The sequence below is a fragment of the Talpa europaea genome (genome assembly GCF_964194135.1).
Source record: "Talpa europaea genome assembly, chromosome: 2".
In the NCBI taxonomy this organism is placed as follows: domain Eukaryota; kingdom Metazoa; phylum Chordata; class Mammalia; order Eulipotyphla; family Talpidae; genus Talpa; species Talpa europaea.
In genome coordinates this window covers 4,159,721-4,182,541 of record NC_140068.1, presented here as the reverse complement: position 1 = coordinate 4,182,541, position 22,821 = coordinate 4,159,721, and the positions used below count along the sequence as shown (strand labels likewise).

Genomic DNA, 22,821 nt, shown 5'->3' with positions numbered 1-22,821 from the left:
CCTGCCTTGTCCACTGGCTCTGTTTCCTCTTCAGCCCGTCAGTAAATATTGACTCTGTGTCTGCTGGGCCTTGTTCTGGAAGGGAGGGTGTTACTGTCCAGAAAACAGCATAGTTGGGGATACCAGACACCCCAGAAGGCCTAGCCTGGGTGGTGGGAAGTACCTCTAGAGCTGGCTGCTGTGGGCAGGTGGTCAGGACCAGTCCATACGGCCAAGGAATCCACAGGCCTCCACGTTTGTCCAGAGTGCTCAGGTTTCCTTTAAAGTGAATTTGGATTTTTTGAGAGCGGGAGGAGGACGTTGGCGAACTACATTTTATACGCTGGGAAATGAGGTAGAATAGCACGGATTTGGCATGCTTTTGCGAAAAAGGCAGGAGAGCCCCTCTGACCGGGAGTCCGGTCACCGCTGTTGAGGATTTGAGCTGAATTTGGCCAGGGAGGGGCAGGGCTTCTGGGTAATGCTTCCTTGCCCCCTCTCAGCCCTTGTGTTCATCTCCCCCAGGTGAGATGGGGCGGGGGCGGGGGGAGCACGGTCCAGTGACTGTGGAGACCCGAGGGGAGTGTGAAGAGTTTCAAGAAAAATGACCCTTGAGCTTTCATGCGTGTCCTGTTATAGGAGATGCTTGGGCAGATATTTTTACAGTATTCCTGTGTGTGTGTGAGAGAGAGAAAGGGAGAGAGAGAGAGAATTTCCAAACGTTTTCTTCCAGAGACTTGTTTTTTTGCTAAAATTTAAAATCTTATTAAAGCTTAGATTTCTCTTTGCCCTAATAAGTTGGTCTCATTTTTTTCCTCCCTGTTTCCCCTAAGTCTTGTGTAAACGCAAATCGCGCGTCCAGGACGGAGCCTTCCTCTGGGTCTCCGCGGCGTGGCCGCCCTGGGTTGGCTGTTAAATGAGTCATGTCGTTGGCTCCTGTCCCGTTGGCTGTGCATGTCCACTGTGGGTACAGAATTTTCTAGTGGACAAAGTTTTGGACAAAAATGTATTATTCCTCAAAGATATAATTAAGTTTTATTGAGTTTATAATACTTTTATGGCTTCTGCAGTCATTCTCTGCTTCCATAATATGAGCAGGATGCCTGGAAATGCCAGCATGGATTCAAAGGAGGATTTCAGCTGAGGCTGTTCTGGCGGGCCTGGCCTTTAATCTGGGAAGGAGTCATTCAAACACGTCCTTTTTTCAAAAAGCGCTATCAGATATTTGTATGGCTTCCAGGTTTATGAGGAAATAGTCTTAAAAAATACTCCTGCACATCTAGATGATAATGTAACCAGGTCACACAAAAGGACATGTAACAGTTTTTGGAACATGCGTCATGAGTTTTCAGATGGATTATTTCAACCGAGTGATGATCCCCGAGCCCCCGATAATACGAGTCGCCAGGCCTGTCTCTTTGTTCTAAGGCAGACTTAGGTCATTTGGAATTTGAAGGTTTGAAGCACTGCTGGGCTGCAGATGCCCCAGTTGTGGGGTTTAGAGACACGCTGTGAGCGTTCCTGCCTTTTTAATGAGAAGGGCTACTCCTCCCCCAGCCTCTCCAGCTGGGGTTTGTGAGTGGCCTTGCCGGCGCCAGCCTGGAGGAGGCTGCCTGGGGGTGAGGGGTTAAAGCAGTCCTAGTGAAAAAAGGCAGCCCTTAAGTACTGGGTAGGAGCCTCCCTACTTAGCATCTTGGTCAATCTTGACAGGCACCTAAGAAATGTGAATAAAGAAATGTTCTTGAAGAGAGCAACATTTCTCTTTCTAGGCACTCTGATTTTCAGACACTCAGTGCCCTCACCCATTTTGTTAGTTTTCATCTCTCTGCTCCCCAAACATACATTCTTTACATTTCCCTATTTCAAGATCAGCTCTGCGAAAACAACAGCGGCTTTATGTGTTTTAGGGAAACCTAGCAGTTTCAGTGCGTGTGGACTTCATTTGAGCAGATGCTTACCCGTTGGTTCATTCTAAAATCCCCTTATTCACCTCGCTCACACACACAGAAACTGCCGAAGTTTTAAATACAACGTCTGGGGTCCTGGAAAAACTGCCGTGGCTGCTAAACAAGCGATTTGCATAGTCCGTAATTGGCTGTAATTAGCAGGAGGGTTTACTAGCGCTCTCCCCAAGAAGTCACTAGCCTAGAACTTTAAGGAATCGTGTCTTCCAGTGGTGATGTCTGCTTCAAGGACAGACTGGTAACTGCTTCATCAGGCGTGGGAGCGCCCCGTGCCCAGGCCGCCCCGTCCCCTGCACCCCTCCCTCCGCGCTCCAGGGCCACCACCGGCTCCCGCCACATTGACTTCTTTCTTTCCCTGCTAGACTCTCCCACCTCAGGACCTTGGGGCTTGCAGTGGCTGCTCGGCCTGCTGGGGGTCCTTCCCACCCTCCTGCCCCCCCACCCTTGCTCTTTGTCATTCAAGCTCCAGGATTAATATCTCCAAAGACATGTCATTTCCGGTCACTAGGTGGGATTATCTGTATTTATTTACCTGCTAATTTTCTCTCCTCCCTGGAGTATACACTCCAGAAGGGCAGGGCCTTTTGGTTTGCTCTGTTCTTTGTTGTTTTCTTCCTTGCTCTCCACTTAAAGCAGTTGAATATTTGTGAAGCAAATGAATGAAAGGCTAATGGAGGGGACAGGAAACAGACCTTTCCTGGTGGCTTCCCGGAGCCCAGTGGTACTTGGGTTATTTTCTTGGGTCTTTTGCCCCTCCTGACTCGGCGGTCACTCTGCGAGATTGCTGAGGAAGAAGCTGAATACAGAGGTAACTGCTTCCCGCCTGGCGTCACCCCAGATTCTCAGGAGCACACCAGCCTGTTTTTCAGGTTTATCTGAAGTTCAGCGGGTGTTGGGACTTCTGGGGAGCATTCTGCCTCCGCCTGGTCATTTACCTCTGCTCTCAGCCTGGGCTTCCAGATGGATACCAGACCTGAGTGCTGGGTCGAGCTTGGCTGCCTCCTGCAGACCCACTGTTGGGGGACCTGCATGGCCGGGTGGGGTGGCCGGGTGGGGAGACTGCAAGTAGGCAGGGAGGGTGTCCTACCGGGTGTCTAACGCCCGGGGATCACTTGGGAGGAAGGGGCGCTGGAGGGGGGGGGGGAAAGGGGGGCTGGGGGGGGGACTGCTGCTTCTGAAGATGAACTCCTGATACTTGTGTGTGGTCTCAGGATTTAGACCTGGCTCCACCACTCCTGGGGAGGGCCAGGCTAAGTATTTCTGATTTAATTTATCTTCCTTCCTTTCAGCAACACAATTGAATTAAGACTGGATCTTTGCATTTTGCAAGGAACTTTCTAGCCACTTTCTTTACTTCCTGCGCTATCCTTGCTGAGGAAATGACCCCCATTTTATAAAATGGACAGAACATTCTTCCTGGAAAGAATAGAGAGTTGAGACTGTTTTGATAGAACTGAAAGCCATTATTTTGTCCCCAGTATTCAGATGGATTATGAAGAATGACTCTGCTTCGCCAGAGGTTTGAGCATTTTTGCCTGCAAAATGTCTGGTGTGGTGGATCAGCCAACAGGAGATCCTGTCGAGTTTGAATCAGATAGGAAGGACTCGTCGCAAAACTTGATTCTGTGGGTTTAAGTTTGAACTGGCTGTGTGCTCGGAGGGGCCAGGGGGAACTGCCTTTCAGGCCATAAATAGTTTTTAAGTCAAACAAGTCAAAAACAATCCTTTGACTTTTCAGTGTGACTAGGAAGGTCACTTTCTTACTCAACATCAAAGGCTGCAGTCGTTGAACACAGTTCTTAAGCACTTACTTATCATCTAAGCCGATATGCTTAAAATTAATTTTGAGTATTCAGATGATTTTAGAGACCCAGGCGGCTCCCATGCGGGTTGAAGCAGAGCGAGGTGGTATTTGGTGGTTTCCGCCCAGGCTTTTATTCAACTTAACATAGTTTGACTCTAGCGTTCTTGGCTCGCGAAAGGGTGCCTTCTAGGTGGTGGTAATCTTAAGCAAATGTGGCTTGAATGTGAAACTAGAGAGAAGTTTAATTATTGGCAGATTGATGACAGTGACAAATTGTTTTTCTTCCTTTCTAGTTATACTTGGGAAGCTGTTGATACCAAAAACAACAAACTTTACAAAATCAACGTCTGTGGAAATGTGGACGTTCCCCACTGCGGGCCCTCGAGCGCCATCTGCATGTACGACTGGCAGGCGAAAAACTACTGCTCCGTGGGTGAGTACGCCGCCCCTCTGGTGGCTGGAGGGTCTCAGTTTGGCAAAAATGACTCCTGTATGTAATAGCTACACAATTATGCTCGTGGCCATCATGTGCATTCTGTGTTTTATTTACAACAGTCAAAATGTGGGGAGTTGGGATGAGTCTTGTGCTACTGTGTAGCCAGTCACTAGGAGGAGAGGCACCTTTGTACTCACTGGCAAGAAGTGTGTTTCCTGTGTCCTTCTCCCATATCATGTTAGTCTCAAACGCCTTCTGGACTTTTCTCCCCAGTCTCACCCCTTTCCCAGGGTGCCCAGCCTCCTTCCCCTGAACCTGGCTTCTGTGGTGGATTGAGTCTCGGGGCAGTGCAGTCAGTATTCCCAAGGGGTCAAGTTTATCCTTGGCTTTAGAGTGTCATTAAAATTAAAGTGTCCTAGGGAACTGGCACTCCCAGACTGTCTTTCCCAGGGCTCCTTCCACTTCCTAAGTGCCTTCCTTCTCGGCTGGACCTCTTCCTCTGGAGCCGATGAGAGGCCCTGGTTTGTCTGCGTGGATTTCTCCGTGACCTTTGAGCAAGGCCGTGTCGTGTGACCGGCGGGGTCCATCGGGGATGGGCCATAGCGAAGTGGGAGCTGCGTGTGAGTGGGGTGGCTCAGAGCGCCAGATGAAGGGCTGATCTTGGAGTTGGGAGGGGCAGCCTCCATGTGGCAGCGCCATTTTGTCATTTTGAATGGAAAGCGCTAAATGGGGTTTAAGGGCTCTTTAGAAAGTAATGTTGAGAGTAAGGAGAGTAGCGTGTGAGGCTGAGCTCCTGGTGGGTTTCCTCTCTTCCAGTGAGGAGGCTGTGAATACTGGCAGACCTGGCCAGAGGGATTTGCAGCGTAGGGTGGAGACCTAGAAAGCACCAGATTCTGAGCCCTTGGGTCAGACAACAGTTACTATTTTGTAACCTACTTAATTTGCAAATGAGGTTGCCCTTTTCCTGGTTGGGATCTTCTGGTGATTCACAGAGAGAGGCCACGCGTGGGCCTGGCCAGTGCGCCTCAGGTTTTCGTACAGAAAACTATTTGTCCTCCTGACTTTATTATCATGCTTGCTTGAGGACTTTTTCCTCCTAATAAAAGTGTGTGGTCCAGTCCGTGGTGGTATTGCACGGTAGAGCGCAACATAACTTGCATGCCAGGTGCAGTCAGATGGCGAGCTGGGTGGTTTGCCAGGTGGGCATGGCTGGAGAAAATTTGAGAATGGCCTTGTTGGGAAGACTTTTGAGAGTCAGGCAGTAGAGTTGATACATAATGGGTAGTGGATCTGTTAAAGAATTTTTGTGACTGGTCACCGGGGAGGTGATGTGCTAAAATTGGGTGGAATGGGAGAGGTGGCTAAAGGGGAGAGGCAGAGGGTCTCTGGACTAAGTTACAGGCTAAGTTAATGATGATCTCAACCTGTAGTCTCCAGTCTCATTTTCTAGTCCCAGATACAGAGGACACATGCATCCCCGGTGTTTCACACTCCCCAGGACGGGTGGTACTTGATGTGTTGCCGGCGGCACTGGCAGTCACAGCCCGGCCCTTCAACCTGAGCGCGCAGAGCACCAGTGCGAGTGGAGAGAGACGCCGACACTAGCACAGGCCACCCGTGATCAGCTCTACTGTTGCTAACTTGTTAGACAATTGAAATAACTATTTCTATTTAGTCTTATAACTAAATCTGTCATGCACTTACACGGTAGGTTTCTAAATAAAATTTCATTGAATTCATCTAACAACTTTTGAAGTTTGGTGATTTCATGTCCCTCCTTCTCATAAATGAAGACACCAGAGCACAAGAATAGTAGCTGGCCCAGGGGTTGCCCGGCCATGGCCTTGAATGCTGACAGACTAGCTTCAGGGCCTGCGCCACATCAGAAGTTTTAGAGCCAGAATGGGACCTATGATGGGAACCCCTGACTCCAAGAACACAGCTGAGTAACAAATCTCTTAGGATCTTGCTACCAAGGCAAAAAATTGGCTAGGAGCACAAGAGCTTGTTTAGAAATAGACCAAATATCTATGAGGACTTACATGCACAACAAAAAATTGGAACGTAATTAACAAATTACAGGCACGTCAGGGTGGTGTGGCCATAGACAACTCGGGTAAAATTTAAAAGTACCAAGACAAAAAAATGGTGGGAAAAGCCCAGTAAAATAGAAACACAGTCTGGAGGAGTACGAGCATCTCTTAGTAAATGATAAGACAAACAACCCAGGGAAACCGTGGCAAAGTCTGAGAACAGGCAGTTTACAGGAGAGGAAATCCAGCCAGCTGCACAGCGTCGTGGGCAAGCCCTTGTCGATGGAGATCGGAGCAGTCGCAAAGCCTCCTCCTCCTCCATGCACGTTGGCAGAAGTTGAAGTGGTTGAATCACAGTGCTGGCAGAGAGCCCACAACGGGCACATTGCTATTTTGCTATAAAAGCCAGCTTTCTAGAACCCTTTTAGGAAGATACTTGTTGATGTGAGTCTTATAATGCCCACAAGAGCAGTTTTTGTACTTAGATATGAATGGTAAGTCCTCAACTTTGGTTAAACTATAGTACATTTTGAATGAGAAAGTCATACATTTCTTCTTCCCCAGACAAACGACCCTGTTACATACGTAAATCTAGCAGAGCATCACGATCATTTTCATGGGGCTTGTGAAAGGCATTTGGTCCCATTTACATATTTTAAAATTATCCTCACATTTTAAAATGATATAGAAGGTTTTCACATATGATTTCCTACATCCAGTGTCTACTAACAATTAAAACTGAAGTACAAGTTAAGAATTCTTATATATTCAATACTTTCAACTTATAAACAATTTAATTCCTTTTCTTCCTTTTCCCACCTCTTGTCCATGCCGTTTTGTTTTGCACTGTTTCATTGGTAATGAGTCACAAGCTTCATTTGTTCTAAGTATTAGAGTTCAAAACTCCTGCATCTAAAGAAATACCATTGAGGTCATTAATACAGAAAATATAGCTTAAAAAAACAAACAAGATACCAGTCCAAATCAATCGCTCATCACCTTTGGAGTTATAACACTGAACATAACCAAAAATACCAAGTGTGTTCACATTCCTCCTGTCATGCCCAATATTTTTGTTGTGGTTTTAATTTAGTCTTCCTGAGGGTTAAAATCTGTAACCCTCTTCAGGGAGCCTCTTCCTCGCCCATCTAACCGAGGCAACGAGCCCTCTCGTGAAGTTACCATCCGTGCTGGGGTTCTGCCTGGCTTCTTGCTGGTGCCCTGGGGAGGGTGCAGGGAATCTGGAGGTGAGGTGACATCCTTGACTTCAGGAGCCGGCCCCTGACCTCAGCTCCTGTTTGCGTTTTCACATTCTTGTGTTAACACAGGAATCTGCCCCAACTAATCTGGTTGCGCGCTGGATCGCATTTTGGTCTCTGTTAAGAATGTGAAAAGATCTTTTTTCCTCTTCAGCCCTATATACTTTCAGTTTCTTAAAACCATTGGAGATTTATGCTGTCTGCTTGAGCTTGGGCTCTAACTCCTGTTTTTATCTCATTTATGGTCTCTTCTGAAAGTCTGACAGACAGTATGTTAACACTTAAAACATACATTCCCCAAACCTACTTTTGTATATCTACCCCACAGGGGATTTAGTCCTGTATACAGAAAACCTAACTATATGGGGATATTTGCATAAATCATATTTTATTCTGATTTACTTGGTTAAATAATTTTTTAAAGATATATGTAAAATTATATTTTAAAACAATCAACATTTAATATCCATTTATTTGTAACAAATATTTGAACGAGTCAATCACAAAACAGACAAAAAACCCCTTTTCTCATGGAGCTCACATTCTAGGGGAGCAGGAGGCAGACAGAAACAACGGCCAGCGGTATGCCAGGATGGGACACGGCTGTAGAAAAGACAAGGGGGCAGAGTTAGAAGCGCTGCAGGTCTCAGGAGGATGTGCTCAGGAATATTCACTGCGGTCAGTGTCTCTGAGAAAGTGACATTTAAGCAAAGACTCGGAGCCCAGGGAGTGAGTCACGTGACTGAGGGGGGAGGTGGGTACAGCCAGCGCAGGGGGCCGGGGGAATATTTGGGGAGGGGATCGGTGGTAGCAAGAATAGAAATTTCTTTTTAGAGAGTATGAATATAAAGAGGAGCAGAAAAATGAGCAGCAGTAGCTGGAGGGAGAAACTGGGCAGAGGATTCTTTTTTAACTTGGTGAAACAACACGGGATCAGCACTCCAAGAACACGACACAGTACAGAAGGGCTGAGTGGTGGACAGCGAGGGGCGCCTTGCTCCAGCACATTGGTGACTAGCACGGAGAGGGCTGCCCGCCCGTCGGGCAGGCTCTGAGTGAGGTGTCGGAGGGGGCCGGCGGCCGAGCGGAGGGTCCGGACGCCGCCGGCGAGGTTGCGATCGCCGGGCTCTGCGGCCTCAGCGCGGTCGAGTGGCCGCGAGCTCGGCTGGGCTCGGTCGGGCGCGCCGCGGGTTGCAGGCGAGCGCGGGCAGCCCCGGAGCGCGGCCTGGCCTGGCGGGCTCGGGCGAGCGCGGCCTGGCGCGCAGGGTCTGGAGGACCCGGCGCGGCCGGGGCGGCAGGGCGTGGCCTGACCTGACGGGCCCGGGCGAGCGAGGTCTGGCGGGCCGGGCGCGCAGGGTCTGGAGGACCCGGCGCGGCCGGGGCTGCAGCGCGTGGCCGGGTCTGGCCGGGACGGGCGAGCGTGGCCGGGCCGGCCCCCGGGTGCGCAGGGTCGGCACGACCTGGCGCGTCCTGGCCTGGAGAACGTGGCCGGGTCTGGCGGGTCCGGGCGAGTGCGGCCTGGTCTGGCGGGCCCGGGCGAGCGCGGCCTGGAGGGCCCGGCCTGGAGAGCGCTGTCTGGCGGGGCCAGCGCGTGGCCTGGCGGACCCTGCGTGGTCTGGCGGCCCCAGCCTGGACGCCACGGTCTGGCGGATTCGCCATGGCCTGGCGGGCGCGGCAACTGCGGTTGGGTCTGGCGGGCCCAGGCGAGCGCGCCCCGGCCTGGCGGGCCCGGGCTGGAGAACGCGGTCCGGCGGGCCCGGCGCGCGCAGCCTGGTCTGCAGGACCCGGCCTGGCGAGCGCGGCCGGGAGGACCCGGCGCGGTCTAGTCTGGTGGGGCCCCGCCAATGCGGCCTGGTCTGGTGAGCCCGGACGACCTCCACCGGGGCTGGCGGAGCAGGCCTGGAGAGCGCGGCCGGGAGGACACGGCGGGGTCGGCTGGGCCCTGGCGAGTGCGGCCGGGCTGGCCTGGAACGCAGGGTCGGTAGGACCCGGCGAGGCCTGGCCGGGAGAGCTCGGCCTGGTCGGGCGGACCCGGCCTGCAGAGCGCCGTCTGGTGGGCCTGGAGTGCGTGGCCTGGCCGGCAGGACCCGGCCTGGAGAGCGCGGTCGGGAGGACCTGGCGCGCGCGGCGCGGCGCGGTCCGGCGGACTCGGCGCGATCTGGCGGGCCCGGCGAGCGCGGCCTGGTCTGGCGGGCCCAGCGAGCGCGGCCCGGTCTGGCGGACCCGGCCTGGAGAGCGCGGTCGGGAGGACCTGGGGCGCGTGGTCTGGCGGGCCTGGCGCGGTCCGGCGGGCCCAGCGCGCGGTCTGGCGGACCCAGCGCGCGGTCTGGCGGACCCAGCGCACGGTCTGGCGGACCCAGCGCGGCCGGGCGAACCCGGCCTGGAGAGCGCGGTCTGGAGGACCCGGCGCGGCCTGGCGGGCCTGGGCGAGCGCGGCCTGGTCCGGCGGGCTCGGGCTGCAGACCGCGGTCTGGCGGGCCCGGCGCGCGCAGCCTGGCCTGGAGGGCCCGGCCTGGAGAGCGCGGCCGGGAGGACCCGGCGCGGTCCGGTCTGCTGGGGCCGCGCCAGGGCGGTCTGGTCTGGCGGGCCCGGCCTGGCGAGCGTGGTCTGGCGGGCCCGGCGCGCGGTCTGGAGGACCCGGCGCGGTCTGGCGGGCCCGGCGAGCGCGGCCCAGCCCATTTGGCGCCGTCCTCGGAATCTGGCCGTGGGCCTGGCGTGCTGGCCGCGGCCCCACAGTCCTCGCCCGGCTCGCGCCCGGGGAGGACGGCGGGCTGGCCGGTTGCCGCGGTGGTCTGCCGCGGGGCGCTGCGGCCTCTCCCGGGCGCCGCGCCGGCTGCTGGTCCGTGCCGCGGGCGGGCGGGCGGGCGGGCGCGCGGGCGGGCGGTGCCGTGGGCGCGCGGAGGGTGCCGTGCCCGGCGCTGGCGGCGGTGCGGGTCCCTCGGCCCGAGCCGGAGCCCTGCTCAGTCCTGCGCTGGACCCGCGGTCAGCAGCCCCGGGAGCTCCGCACTGGGCCGGAAAGGGCCGCCTTCTGGGGGGACAGGCGCGGAGGAGGGTCTTTAAAGTGGGGGGCGTGGCCCGTGCGCGCCCCCTCCTGGCCGCCTTGCTTGCCGCTGGCTTCCTGCCGGCCCCCCGCCTCCTCGGGTCTGGGGGGAGTGGGGGGGGGACGGGGGGGCGGGGGGTGAGGCCCCGCCCGCCGCTGGGGCCCAGGACCGCCCCGGGGCGGGGCGCCGGGCGCTGTCCACGGCGCTGTCCACGGTGCCGAATCTCGATTCTCGGCAGGACGCCGGCGCCCTTCGGCGAGGAAAGGATCTTCCCGAGGTCTCGGGCCGAAGCAGGCAGACCCTGCGGCCTGCGCCCCGGGGTGCGCGCGGGGCCGGGGCGGCCGCGGGGCGCCGCGCAGGGGCCTGCTCGCCCCTCTCCGTGCGCGCCTCGCTGGCGTCCCGCCCCGGCCTTTTCCCTTTTTTAAAGACCCCGGGTGGATGCGTCGGGTCGAACCAGTTGTCACCTCAACCCACGATACACGCTCAGCTGCAATCCGGGCACTGGCATCCCGTGTTTTCATTGTTTGGGGTAGCGTGGTGAACCCCATCTCTGAGAAAAATCTGGGAACTTGCCATAAACACTGTCAGGGTGCTCCGCGGTTCCCGGCCCCCTCGTGGACGGAATCGTTAACCCACTTCCTGTGCTAACACGGTTTTTAAAAAAATCCCTCTGTCCTTCCCAGTAGTCTGTGTCTGTGATTTGGTACCTTCAGAGACAGGGTCTGTCACACTGTGCGCCACTGGAGACTCAGTACCGGTGTTACAGTGTCGGAGCCCGAGCTGAGCTTTCTCTCTGGTTTCTTCCTTTTAACGCCTGTGAAATGTTTGATGTTGCGGATCCTCCAGAGCTAACTTACCTGCTGACCGACGGTGGGCCTGTTTTCAGGCTTTTGCTGATGTGAGGAACACAAGATGTTCTGTCAGATGTTTCCTGTTGTGTAGACGTGTCTGTGCCGGGTTTTCTCCTGAACCTCCCGAAGAGCAGACTCCTGGACAAGGGCAGTGAATGTTCTATTTTAAGACCCGGTGCCACTCAGAGGATGTTGTTGCACCAGCGCCGAGCGCAGCGGCCACGTCTGCTCACCCGCAGGGGTTTGCCTCTTGTCAGTGCAAGGGTTGTAATTGGGGTGCCGCGTGCTCTTGGTTTGCAGCTCCTTGATCTCGGAGATGTGACGTCTCCATAGATTTATGGACATGTTTTTCTCCTGTTTGTCTGATCATGTATTTTCCCTTTTATGTTGGCTCTTTTAAGGTCTGTGAGCCATGGTTTTCTATCTAAAGGCTTTTGAATTTTTCTCTTTGCCTTTGATATTAAGATTCACCATAAGGTGACTAGATGTGTGTTTTCTCCCGACCCCCCCGCCCCCCATTCTTTACAGGACATTTATTTCCTAGAATTACAAATTTTTTGGTTCATACTCAATGAAAATGTGAATGGATATGTTCTTGGTGACAGCTCTCTGTCAGCTCCCAGTTTGTAACTTGGTTCTTCTTTAAGCTTTTTGATAAATAGAAACTTTAAAATTTAGTAATCAAACTTACTGATTTTTTTTACTAGCCAGAGCTTTTGAGTCTTAAATGTTTCCTACATTAAAATTTAAATTTAAAACATAACAGTTTTAATTTTTTTGGTAGTTTACCTCTTTAACTGATTTAGAGTTGATTTTTGTATCCAGTGGTAGGCAATGATCCTTCCCCGCCGCCCCCCATATTGGAATTCCATAATGGATGCCATCTTGTATTGAATGGTCTCTTTGCCCAATGATTTGATATGTTATGACTGTCACATACCAAGGTTTGAGGCACACTTGTGTCTCTGATCTAGTCACTTGGATTCTATTCTGGTTTCTCAGTCTGTCTGTTCCTGTGTCAACTACCATCGTACTGGTATTACAGACTTTTCATTTTGGAGTATTATGATAATTTCCTAGGGGGGTCTAGAGGTTAAGTCTCAGCGCTATCACTGGTGCATCCTGAATTTGATCCCCAGCCAGGGAGTTAATCCACATACGGCGCAGCAGACCTCTCCTGACTCACCCGCTGCTCCCCTTAACAGTGTATTTCAGTAGATCCACCCGTTCTGCTCCCTACTCTGTGTCTGATGAAATTCTCACCCCCTGTACCTTTTCTACACATAAATAAATCTTTAAAAAATAATAATTTACCTGACAAACTAAGACATGATCACCCTACTTGTGGGCTACTTTAAAACGTTTGATTTTATGGCATGAACATGGGAGGTTACTTCTTGAAGACTTTCGGCAGCTGGATTATATATTATGATGATGTTCTTGAGGGTAGACAAGGTGAGGGGCGAGATGAGAGTGGAGGTAAGGGGGCCGATTTGGTGGCTATTGCAAGAGTCCAGGGAAGAGAGTGGTTTTAAGTAATGGTAGCAATGAAGAGATGTGGATGGGCTTGAGATGGAGGTAACACTACTAGAACTTTCAGAGACACAGAATGTGGTAGATGAGAGATAGATGGGGTTCAGTCTGAGATGTTTGGGGCTTGAACATCTGAGTGGATCGGGGTGCCGCTGTTCCTGAAATGGACACTTCTGGGGTAGAGTTTTAAGTTTGCTGCTGAATTATATTACCCCTTTTTATTTTTTTTTTTAATGCTTGGAAATAGCTTTATGGTTATAAATGTTATTTAGCTTGTTCATATTTCCTTTTCAAATAGGGAACTCTGATTTGAAAAGTACAACCAGATCTCTTATGGAATTCAACACAACCACCAGCTGTGATGGGCCAAATTCAAATCACAAAATCCAGAGCAGCATCACCTTCCTATGTGGGAAAACCTTGGTGAGTTCACAGTCCCTCTACAACCTTTGTTTTGTGAAGAACGTTTGCCCCTTTAAATTTTGTTCTAGTGGTGTTCCAGGGAGAACAGGGCAGTAAATAAGCAAGCAGAAACCCCATCAAATTACTGCGAGGAACCCAGAAGTAAACAAATTGTAAGCCTCGAGTTGCAACTTTCAGGTGAAACTTGACCCACGTCCTGTGTAAAACTTGTTCGCAGAGATTAGTTGACTGTAAGCTCAAAGTGCTGTTTTATGTTTATGTTGCAGGCATGCTTTTTTTCTTCCTAAATCCTCTTTTTCCGGCATTTCATTTTCTGTTTTTAGCAGACTGTATGATGTGTGTTAATGTTTTTTCCTTCCTTGCTTCTACTAAGTTGGAGTGACCGGTGGGTTGTGGGGTTCCCAATCTTTTTGAGTATTACGTGGTGTTGAAGGGGGGGTGTGGAACACATTGTTTAAAACATGATGTTGCTCATACTCTGCATATTACATGATTTTTTTGGGTCTTAATCTAGCATTTAGAAATAGACTTTCAGAAAATAGGTGCTACCCTTTAGGGAAAGAAATCTGCATATGAAACCTTGTGAATCTTCTCTAAGCAGAGTAAGAACTCAAAATTTCCGAAAAGGCAAGATGGACAAAACTCATGTGGCAACCAGATTGCTTTGAATTATCATTTAAAATAGATGTTTTACGTGGAACTTGGTGCTGGAACTCTTTCAGGCCCATGATGCCTCAGTTGAAGAACTTTAAAAATAGAACTTATCTTGTTAATTTCGATCAGGCCGTCTCCTTGCACCATCGTCCTTGTTGAAACCTCTGGAGAAAAAAAATCTTCTTGTCGTGGGATGAAATATAGAGGTCTCCATTACAGAAACAGCCAGCTGCTGTTTTCATTTTAGCTAATTTCCTTCAAGAGTTCTGTGTTCACCATCAAGCAGCAGAATCGAGGAGGATTCTGTGGGTGCTCTGCTTGAGGGAGGGTGGCGGGAAGTCCCCACCGAAGCTCCTGCTCCCACTCGTCATGTCGGGGACCCAGTTTGGAGGAGCCCTGCCCCCCCAAGGTCAGAAGGGGCTGCCCTCACGTGCGGGGGTGTCCGAAGCGGGGCTGGTGTAGGAGCTCGCTGTGTCCAGATGGGCCTCCTCCCTCCGCGGACAGGAAGCATGAGGTCACGTTTTCTGGCCCCGACTCCTTGGCGCTGGCTAGGAGAAGCTGGAGTTTGAGCAGAAGCACTCTGAGGACCCCTCCCAGGAGCTTACTGTGCTTGCATAGTTGGGGCAGTGGGACAGTTTTGGACTGATTACACCAAAATTCCAGTGTGATTTCATGAAGCTTTAAGCTCAGAATTTTTGGGTTTGTTTAACTGAAACAGTTGCTTTCCCACCCCTGCTTTCCCACCCCTGCTACCTTGAGAGTCTTTGCTTGTTTCTAACTTTAAAACAAAAGAAAGCGTTACTAGGGCCTTGCTTTTATTTCTCTTTTAAATAGGGAACTCCCGAATTTGTCACTGCCACAGGCTGTGTGCATTACTTCGAGTGGAGGACTTCTGTTGCCTGCAAGAAAGACATATACAAAGCCCATAAAGAGGTAACAAGATCATTTCAAGGTCATATGCTTGTGAAATACCATCTGGGAGCGTTAAGATTTGAAATACACCTTTTGGGGTAAAATCTTTAATTTTTGGATGTCATTTGAGGGATGGTCCCAGGTGATTTCATTGTTCAAATGGTGGAGACAGTGACTGTCCAGGACCGAAGCACGTCCTCCTGGCCCTGGTGTCCCATCCCATGGGGCAGCACCGGCCTCCTCCTCCCTTGCTTTGCCGAGGTGTGTCTCCCCCCACCGCAGGAGACACCGCTTTGGAGGTGAACAGGCAGCTCGTTCTCCCTGTGCTGTGAGCTGCACGTCACGGGCTACAGCCATGGGTCAAACCCAGCTCCAGGCCTGGGTGAGCCAGCCCCAGAACTAAGAAAGGGTTTTACATTTTTATAGATTGTAAAAACAACCCCCCCCCCAAAAAAAAAAAAACAAAAACCCAACAACCAAATACGAAACAAAAGAATACACAGCAGAGCCCTTGCCTGACTGCCAAAGTCTCGCATTTACTCCGCGGCCCTTAATCTAGGGTTCATGAAGCGGGGTCCCACGTGGCAGGCAGGCGTGGGATGGAGACTGGAGGAGCAAGATCAGCAAGAAAAAGGGCTTGTTTCAGGGGAGCCCGCCTTCCTGGGGGCCCCGGGAGGGGTCCCTCTGGCAGGCTGCCTGGCCCAGGTTGGCGGGAAACTTCAGCCTGACTGAGATTCCATTCCGGGGAGGGGGCTGTGCTGTCACTGCTGCTAAGTGCAGTGCTAAGTCTTGGCAAATGGCACCATGTTGTCGCTTTTAATCAGAGGTATAGTCTGTGCTCACTTGGTTTCTCTCGGAGGCTGATGGAAAGACGCGTGTGGCACGCAGGCCGGCCGTCCTCAGGGAGCACCCTTAGGTGTGGGCTGCAGTGGAGCTTGATTCGTTCAGTTTTCATTTATCGAGGGCCTGTTCTGGGCCCAGCAGTCACAATTTCATAAAAAGGTGGAAGGGTTCTTGCTCTCAGGGGGCCCGTAGCCGAAGCTGTGAAGGCGGTAGGTGGAATGCTGTTAGCCTGGGGAGCAGATGGCTGTTCTAGAAAGCGCTCATGTCGCCGTTACCAATCACGAGAAAGCCTACTCGCCTTTCTCTGCCTTCAGTAAGACGTGCTCACACCTTAGAAGCTACTTACAACTTCAGAAGTTGTACTAAGTGCTTAAAAAACTCAATCATTCCTCCAAGAAACTTATCCAGATTCGTGTCCACGCACACTCTATCTCTACACCACGCTGGCATCTTCTGACTTGATTTGTTAGTTTTGCATCATCAGATTCAGAACAACCCAGAGAGCAAAGATTTTGGCCACTCAGAGCAGTGCTTTTATAGGCTGCTGTGACGGGCTGGTCCGGGGGGTTCTGGGTAGTGATCTTTTTGGAGACTGTGGACCTCCGCCCCGCACTCCCACTCCTGGGGCCCGACACACTCTGCGCGGGCCTGCTGGAGTCTTCCCGGAGGTGCATAAATCCGCCTGATGTGCACACAGCGCCAGCGAGGGTGATTTAGTGTGTGGTGCGCGAGCTGGCAAGCCACCTCCCGCCCCGGCTGCTGCATTCCTGCTCTCATGAATGTCTCCTTTGCTCTGCTCCATGGAGCAGGAAGTGGGAGGATTTTCCCCAGGAGCCTTGACTGTTTTTCCGATGCTCGCTCCAGTTCTGTGGGGCGCTCTGCTGGGCGTGTCTCCTGTTCCTTCCCGGAGGGAGAGGCGGCCAGGAGCGCCGGGCCCAGCAGGGTGTTGCGGGCTGCTCACTGGACCCTCGAGCCTCTGGGTGAAACTGAGCGCCTTCCAGCCCTCTGGATTCTTTTGTTCCCCCTCCCTGCCTGCCTCCTGCCAGCTCGCACCCTTTGCTTTCAGAGGCTTTTGCTGTGTAGCTTGAGTTGCGTCTAGTCCCCACTTGTGACTATCAGCCGAGCCCCTACTGCTCCAGATGGCAGTTCTGTCTCGTTCTGCTGTGGACAGACATTCCAGATGGACGCGGTGATGGACCCTGGATCCCTCTCCCTGGAGTCAGCACGGCGGGCAGGAAGCCCTTGCTTCTATTTTCCCCGCCTTTCTGCAGGCAGGGAAGGATGCACCAGCGTCTGACCCTGTGGGCTGTGCGCCCGTGCTCTAGCACCCCAGCACCCCAACCCTCCACAGAGATCAGCGCTGTAGGCGGTGGCAGACTGGATCTGCTGGGATAATATGTTCATGTGCCCCCGGGGCTCTGAGAAGTACAAACTGTCTGATGTCACCCAGTGGCACTCCTTGGAATCTCTGGAAACAGCACTGGGTAGAAAGGTCAGTGGGTCAGAGCCCACATGTTTGATACCATCTTTTTCAGAAAAATTTGAAAGTTAAAGATTAAGCAGTTAGCTTTTGCAAATAGACCTGCCTGTGAATCATTTCTTCCTGAAAGACCAGAGTTTGGGAGAATTATCCACAGAGAGTGAGAAAGCGAAAAATTTGGAGATGATTGCAGGGATGATGAGTTTTTATAAGATTTATTTTATTTATGCATATAATAACTGGGGGGTAGGTCAGCGGTGAGGGTGTGAGAGGATTCACCAGACAGAGTCGGGAATAGAATAGGCAGATATACTGAAACACCACTGCTGAGGGGAGCAGCGAGTGAGGCAAGAGAGGTCTGCTGTGCCATGTGGGTCAGCTCCCTGGCCAGGGATCGAACTCAGGCTGTCGGGGTGTTAGCTCCCTGTGCCACCAGGGAGGCCCAATAGGCGGGGTTTTTGAAGGACAAGGTTCCACCAACTGCAGAGGGTTCGTTGAGATTCTAAAAACAGAGATGAGAGTGGTTGTACCCCGAATCCATGGAGAGGGGGTGCTGGCTTCCCTGAGGAGGGACTTGCCTCACATGCTCTTGGGCAGGTGCTCAGGTCTGGGCATTGCCACAGTCTCGCAGAGGGTGTGGCACCGCTGAGCCCCGGACCCCAGGAAGCGTGCACTCAAGCCAGCAGGCAGCGGTGCCCCCAAGTCCTTGTCGGTGCCTTGCAGGGAGCAGGCTGGCAAGGGTGAGGCGCAGAGAGCTGGTTTAGATGATGTCACAAGGACCTAATCGCTCTGAGACAGCCCCTTGGGTGCTGGGAGAGGGGGCTTCTGGGGCCACCTGTGTCTGGAGCCAGTGGTGGGTGGGTGTCCAGAAGGTGGGGGACCACGGCAGGGTCTGGTTCTGGGTAGGCTGGGATGCTGTGGGGATTCTGAGCATGGAAGGACTGAGCTGGTCTTTTGCAGACCTGCTGGTGGGTGGGGATGTGAGCTGGAACCAGGGGGCATTTGGGCCAGGGGGTGACGGCATTTGGATGGGTGATGTGACAACTCAGGCTTGGGCAGGACGTGCTCACATGTAGGGTCTGGAGTGACCCTAAGTTTTGGCCTGAGCACCTGGCTGAATGTGCTAAGATGGGGGATTTTTGGAGTAAAAGCAGGTTTTTCGGGGCAAACCAGATGCCCATTTTGGATATGCTGAATGAGTTGCTCTTGTATTTCTAAGTGACTGAAAACAGCCGTGAATAACCCTTATGTCGGACTGGCCGGGACCTGCAGCCAGAGCTTCACATACATTAACTCATTCAGTCGGGGTGGCAACCCCAGGAAGTAACCACAGATACTGCTCCCACTTGACACCTGGGGAAACTGAGGCATAGTGGTTGGCATGTCTCTTGGTTACAGTGTTAACACCAGAGTTTGACCCCAGCATTATGTCCGCAGAGGATGCACCAGCCCTGCCTTGGGTGTTCTCGAGGGCTGGATTGGGGAAGGCCAGGGCTTAGAGAAAAGCTGGGGGTCACTGGGAGGCATTTAACCCAGGAAGGCATGTAGACAGGCAGGGGCTAAGAGTCAGGTGTGGGCGCCCTGCATTCCTCTTCAGTTAGAAGGGAGACGAGGAAGGGTCTCGGCGGGCTGACGGAGCACACCCAGGCCGTGGTGACCCGTCAGAAGGAGGCCTGCTTGACAGGACAAGGGCCACGGGCCGGGCTGAGCCAGAGTCCCCAAAAGGCGTTGAAGACTCACTCTTCGTCCCTCTCTTCCAGGTGCCGTGCTCCGCGTTCGATGTGGACCTCAAGAAGCGCGACTTAAACCCGCTGATCAAGATTAGCGGCGGTTACTTGGTGGACGACTCTGACCCAGACATGTCTCTGTTCATCAACGTTTGTAGAGACATAGGTGTGATTCTCGGTGGGCGCGGCCTGGGGGGGGGGTTCTTTCGAGGGGGCCAGGTCTTAGTCCCGCCACCCTCGCTCCTGTCCGCGTGTCACGTCTCTCGTTCGGCCCACGATACTGCCTCGTCCTGGACAGGGCTCTCTGTGCGCCCTTTGCTCGAGTGATTCTGAGTCCATCTGAACTCGCGAGCCATCCCGGTGCGTGGGACGCTGTGGGTTCACAGTTCTCAAGTAAATCTGACTTCTGATGAGGGGAGAGCATGTTGCTTTGGTGCCCTGGGAGTGCCGGGGCCGCATGGAGCTGGCCGGCATGGTGAGGGAGGTCCGACAACTGGCTGTGTGTCCCCGAGCCCCGGCTTTGATTTCCAGGGAGGGAGGGCCGGGGGACCAGCTCCTGGGGCCCGGCGATGGTGCCGGCTGGCTCTCGCCCGGCGTGAGGCGTGGGTGTCTGCAGACTTACCTGAACTCCGTGCGTGGCCTTTGTCCCAACAGGACCACACCAAGTTTTTCTTAGCCCTTGCTGGCTCTGTCAGTAATTCCCAGCACCCTTCAAGGGCTGTGTCTTGTTAGCCCCGGGCCAGGGCTTGTTTTTCTGCTGTGCTGGTGGTGCTGGCGCCGTGAGTACGATTTGCTTACTGTAAGACAATACATTATCATGTACCATAAAGAAACGATCATTTCTAGTATTTTCCTAATCTTCCCATTTTTCACATAGCACAGGGTACTTTGGCCCTAGGACAAGTTTGAAAACAATTTAAAAAAAAAAAAAATAGAACTGGTGTGGGGGCGGGGGGCGGGGGCTGGGCACAGGCTTGTGAGCAGCTGTGCCTCAACCCTGTGCCCCTTTGCATGTTAGCTCTGGACGGTTTTTAAAAGGAAGGGGAACACGCCGCTGCCCTGCTCACCAGAAGTGGTCAGTGATGACTTTGTTCTGGGGGCTGAATCTTACGTCTTTCTGGAAGAAGGCAGATGCACAAAGTCTTTGTTTGAAATGACTGTAGTTCAAGCTCATTATAAAGGTGAAGAATCTTACAGGTTGTTGAGTTGTGGTATAATGTGCTGTTTCAGTTTGGGAAACATGTCGATTCCTGGGCCTTTTTTGTTTTGTATTTTTAAATCATTTTGAAGATTATCTGAATTCACTGGCCTATATTCTTATATAAAAGTTTTTTTCTTTCCAATTTATTGGCAATTGGAGCTGAATGTCAGTGACTTTGGTTCACATCGGGTGTGCCCCCATTTTGGCCTGCTTCCACCCCCAGGAAATTGCCCCGAGCCTCACACCAAGCCTGACAGCAGCCCTGGAGCCCTCAGCAACAGTTGTGGTTTCGCTAAGCCTCATGCACACGGGGAGACTTGCTTCATGTTTCATTTTCAGCAAACCTAGCAGGCAGCCTGATGTCACGTCCCGTGGCCCAAGGCACCCTCACGGTAGAGGTGCTGTGTGCGCTGAGCCCGCCCTTGGGTGCCATTTCATGATGGGCGCCAGACCCGACGTGTCTCCTGTTCATCAGCTGGTGCCTCTGCATGGCAGGCTGCTCCCTTCCCCTTTGATGGCTTCAGTTGAGCCCGGGCTACGTTCTCACTCCTGGCTGAGCTGTGGCCTGCAAGGCTCATGTCGGCAGGGGCACAGGCCCCCGCTGTCCTGGGGCTCGTAGTCAGGGGGCCAGGCTGTGAGCAGACGCACCCAGCGCGGGGGCAGCAGCTGACGGTGGCGAGTAGAGAGAGGCAGCTGCAGCGGTGCTTGTGACTGTCCTAGCGTCCAGTGGGAGACCTGGGGCGGGCCTCGGCGTGCACGTCTCCCGTGGTCCTTTGTGCTCCCCCAGAGCTGCGAGGGGCCCTTGGGGAGAGCTGCAGTTAGACCGACGTCAGAGATGGCACACGGGGGCCCTCAGTTTCAACCCCGGAGCTGCCTCTGCTTCTTCCTGTGAATTCCCACCCTCCCCATGAATCCAGGGAGTGCCTGCATTTTTTCGTTTATTTATAGCTGACAGGAGATCGTGCTGAAGTTAGTGTATCTCTAAGGGAAGGGGCACATTCCTTGTCTATGAATAACAGAACAGTCCCTGTTTGTTGGGTGGCTCTTCTGTGCCAGGTGCAGAGGGAGGCCCTCACATTCCTTCTCCCTGCAGGGCGGTGCTGCTGGCTCAGCGGGGCCGCTGCTTTGCTCAAGGTCTTGCATGTGATCCCAGCTCTTTCTTGTCTCTAAACTGCCACCTTATGTTACTTAGGAAAACTGTTTCAAAAATTTGATAATATTTTTAAAGGGACCCTGGGCCCAAGGCAGAGTTTGTCCGCCGCCCGAGCTGATTCAGCTCACGTATCGTGTTTTCCAGACTCACTGCGGGACTCAAGCCCGCAACTGCGAGCCTGCCCTCCGGGCACCGCCGCCTGCCTGCTGAGAGGGGACCAGGCATTCGATGTTGGCCAGCCCAAGGACGGCCTGAAATTCCTGAGCAAGAACAGGTGGGTCTGCTCTTGACTCGTGACTCGACCAGAGCCAGCTGTCCTGGGCATGTGAGACCTTCCCGTCCAGCGGCCTGCTCCACTGCTGGTCCTGCCTGTGACGCTCCTTGTCTCATAGCACATGCGCAGCCTGTGATCCGGCCCTTGCTCCCGTGTGCTCACTTCGCGCGGGCACATCCTGCTGCTCCCAGACCCACCACCCGGGAGGTGGCTCATGTGTCCACGTTCCTCTGTGTTTTGAAAGGCCGTGGGGCCGCTCGCCAGAGTCCTTGCAGGGGCGTGGCTTCCAGCCGGGCGCGGACGTACCTCGTTCCCAGCGGGGGACCGCTCATGCCTTGCAGCCAGCCTGCTATTTCACCCGCTCCGCTGCCGCCTTTATACCCGACCAGGCAGAGACATTTTTCTCCTGTGTGTCACACGTGGCCACGGCGTGGACTTAGATCGGGATTTTGATTTTTCTCCCTGCCTTTGGTGGACACAACACTTAGGTGGCCATTACAGAGCACACTTCTGTCCCCAGCAAACACTGGCACAACCTAAATTTAAACCGCCCTGGGGACCTTCTGTGTGTGTCTGAGCACGCGCGAGGGCAGAGGGCTTGTTTCCCTTTGCTCTGGAGGCCGCCAGGGCAGCGGCAGCTCCCGCAAGGCCTCTGTCCCTGGTGTGCGACTCTATCTCCTAATCTCTTCCGAGTACACCAGTCATATCTGACAGGCCCAGCACCAGGAACGAATTTTACTCACCCCCTGCTTTAAAGCCCTCGCTTCTGACACATTCACTCACTGAGGAGCTGGGGTGAGGGCTCAGGTGGACACCACTCGGTCTGATCGCATCGCCCTGGGCGACAACTTGGTCATTCTTCGGGCTGGGAGGACTTAGTGAAAAAGCCCAGGAGCACAGACAGAGCCGGCCGGCTTACCCTCGGTGGCTCCAGGCTCCGGGTGAGGGAGCTGCCTGGCTAGCACTGGGAGGGCGCCAAGGAGCTCCCCGCCCCGTACTTGGGGAGCCTCTGACAGGAAGCAGCGAGCGCCTGTGGGTAGCCGTGGGCTGGGCTGTGCGGCCTTTGGTTTGCTTTGTTAGGTCCTTCATAATTGTTTTTTGTTTGTTTTACTCCAACAGAGCTTTCAGATTTACATGTTGGTCGTTTCATTTGTTTATTTTCAAAACAAAATACTCAGTGGAGTTTACTTTCAAATTGTTGTTGTTTTTCCCAAGTGGCCATGAACGAAGGCTTTCTGTGCTGTGACCTCGTTT

General features: G+C 53.3%; 1 protein-coding gene across 1 annotated transcript in view; it reads left to right on the top strand.

The window, feature by feature from the left end:
- Window positions 1-22,821, top strand: part of IGF2R (insulin like growth factor 2 receptor) — a gene marked incomplete at its 5' end in the record, with an annotated part of 87,442 nt that overhangs the window by 12,263 nt on the left and 52,358 nt on the right. The window contains 5 exons of the mRNA XM_084228281.1: window positions 4,041-4,180; window positions 13,199-13,323; window positions 14,812-14,910; window positions 18,973-19,105; window positions 21,438-21,567. Coding sequence (XP_084084407.1) covers window positions 4,041-4,180; window positions 13,199-13,323; window positions 14,812-14,910; window positions 18,973-19,105; window positions 21,438-21,567 — 627 coding nt within the window. The remainder of the gene's footprint in view (window positions 1-4,040; window positions 4,181-13,198; window positions 13,324-14,811; window positions 14,911-18,972; window positions 19,106-21,437; window positions 21,568-22,821) is intronic.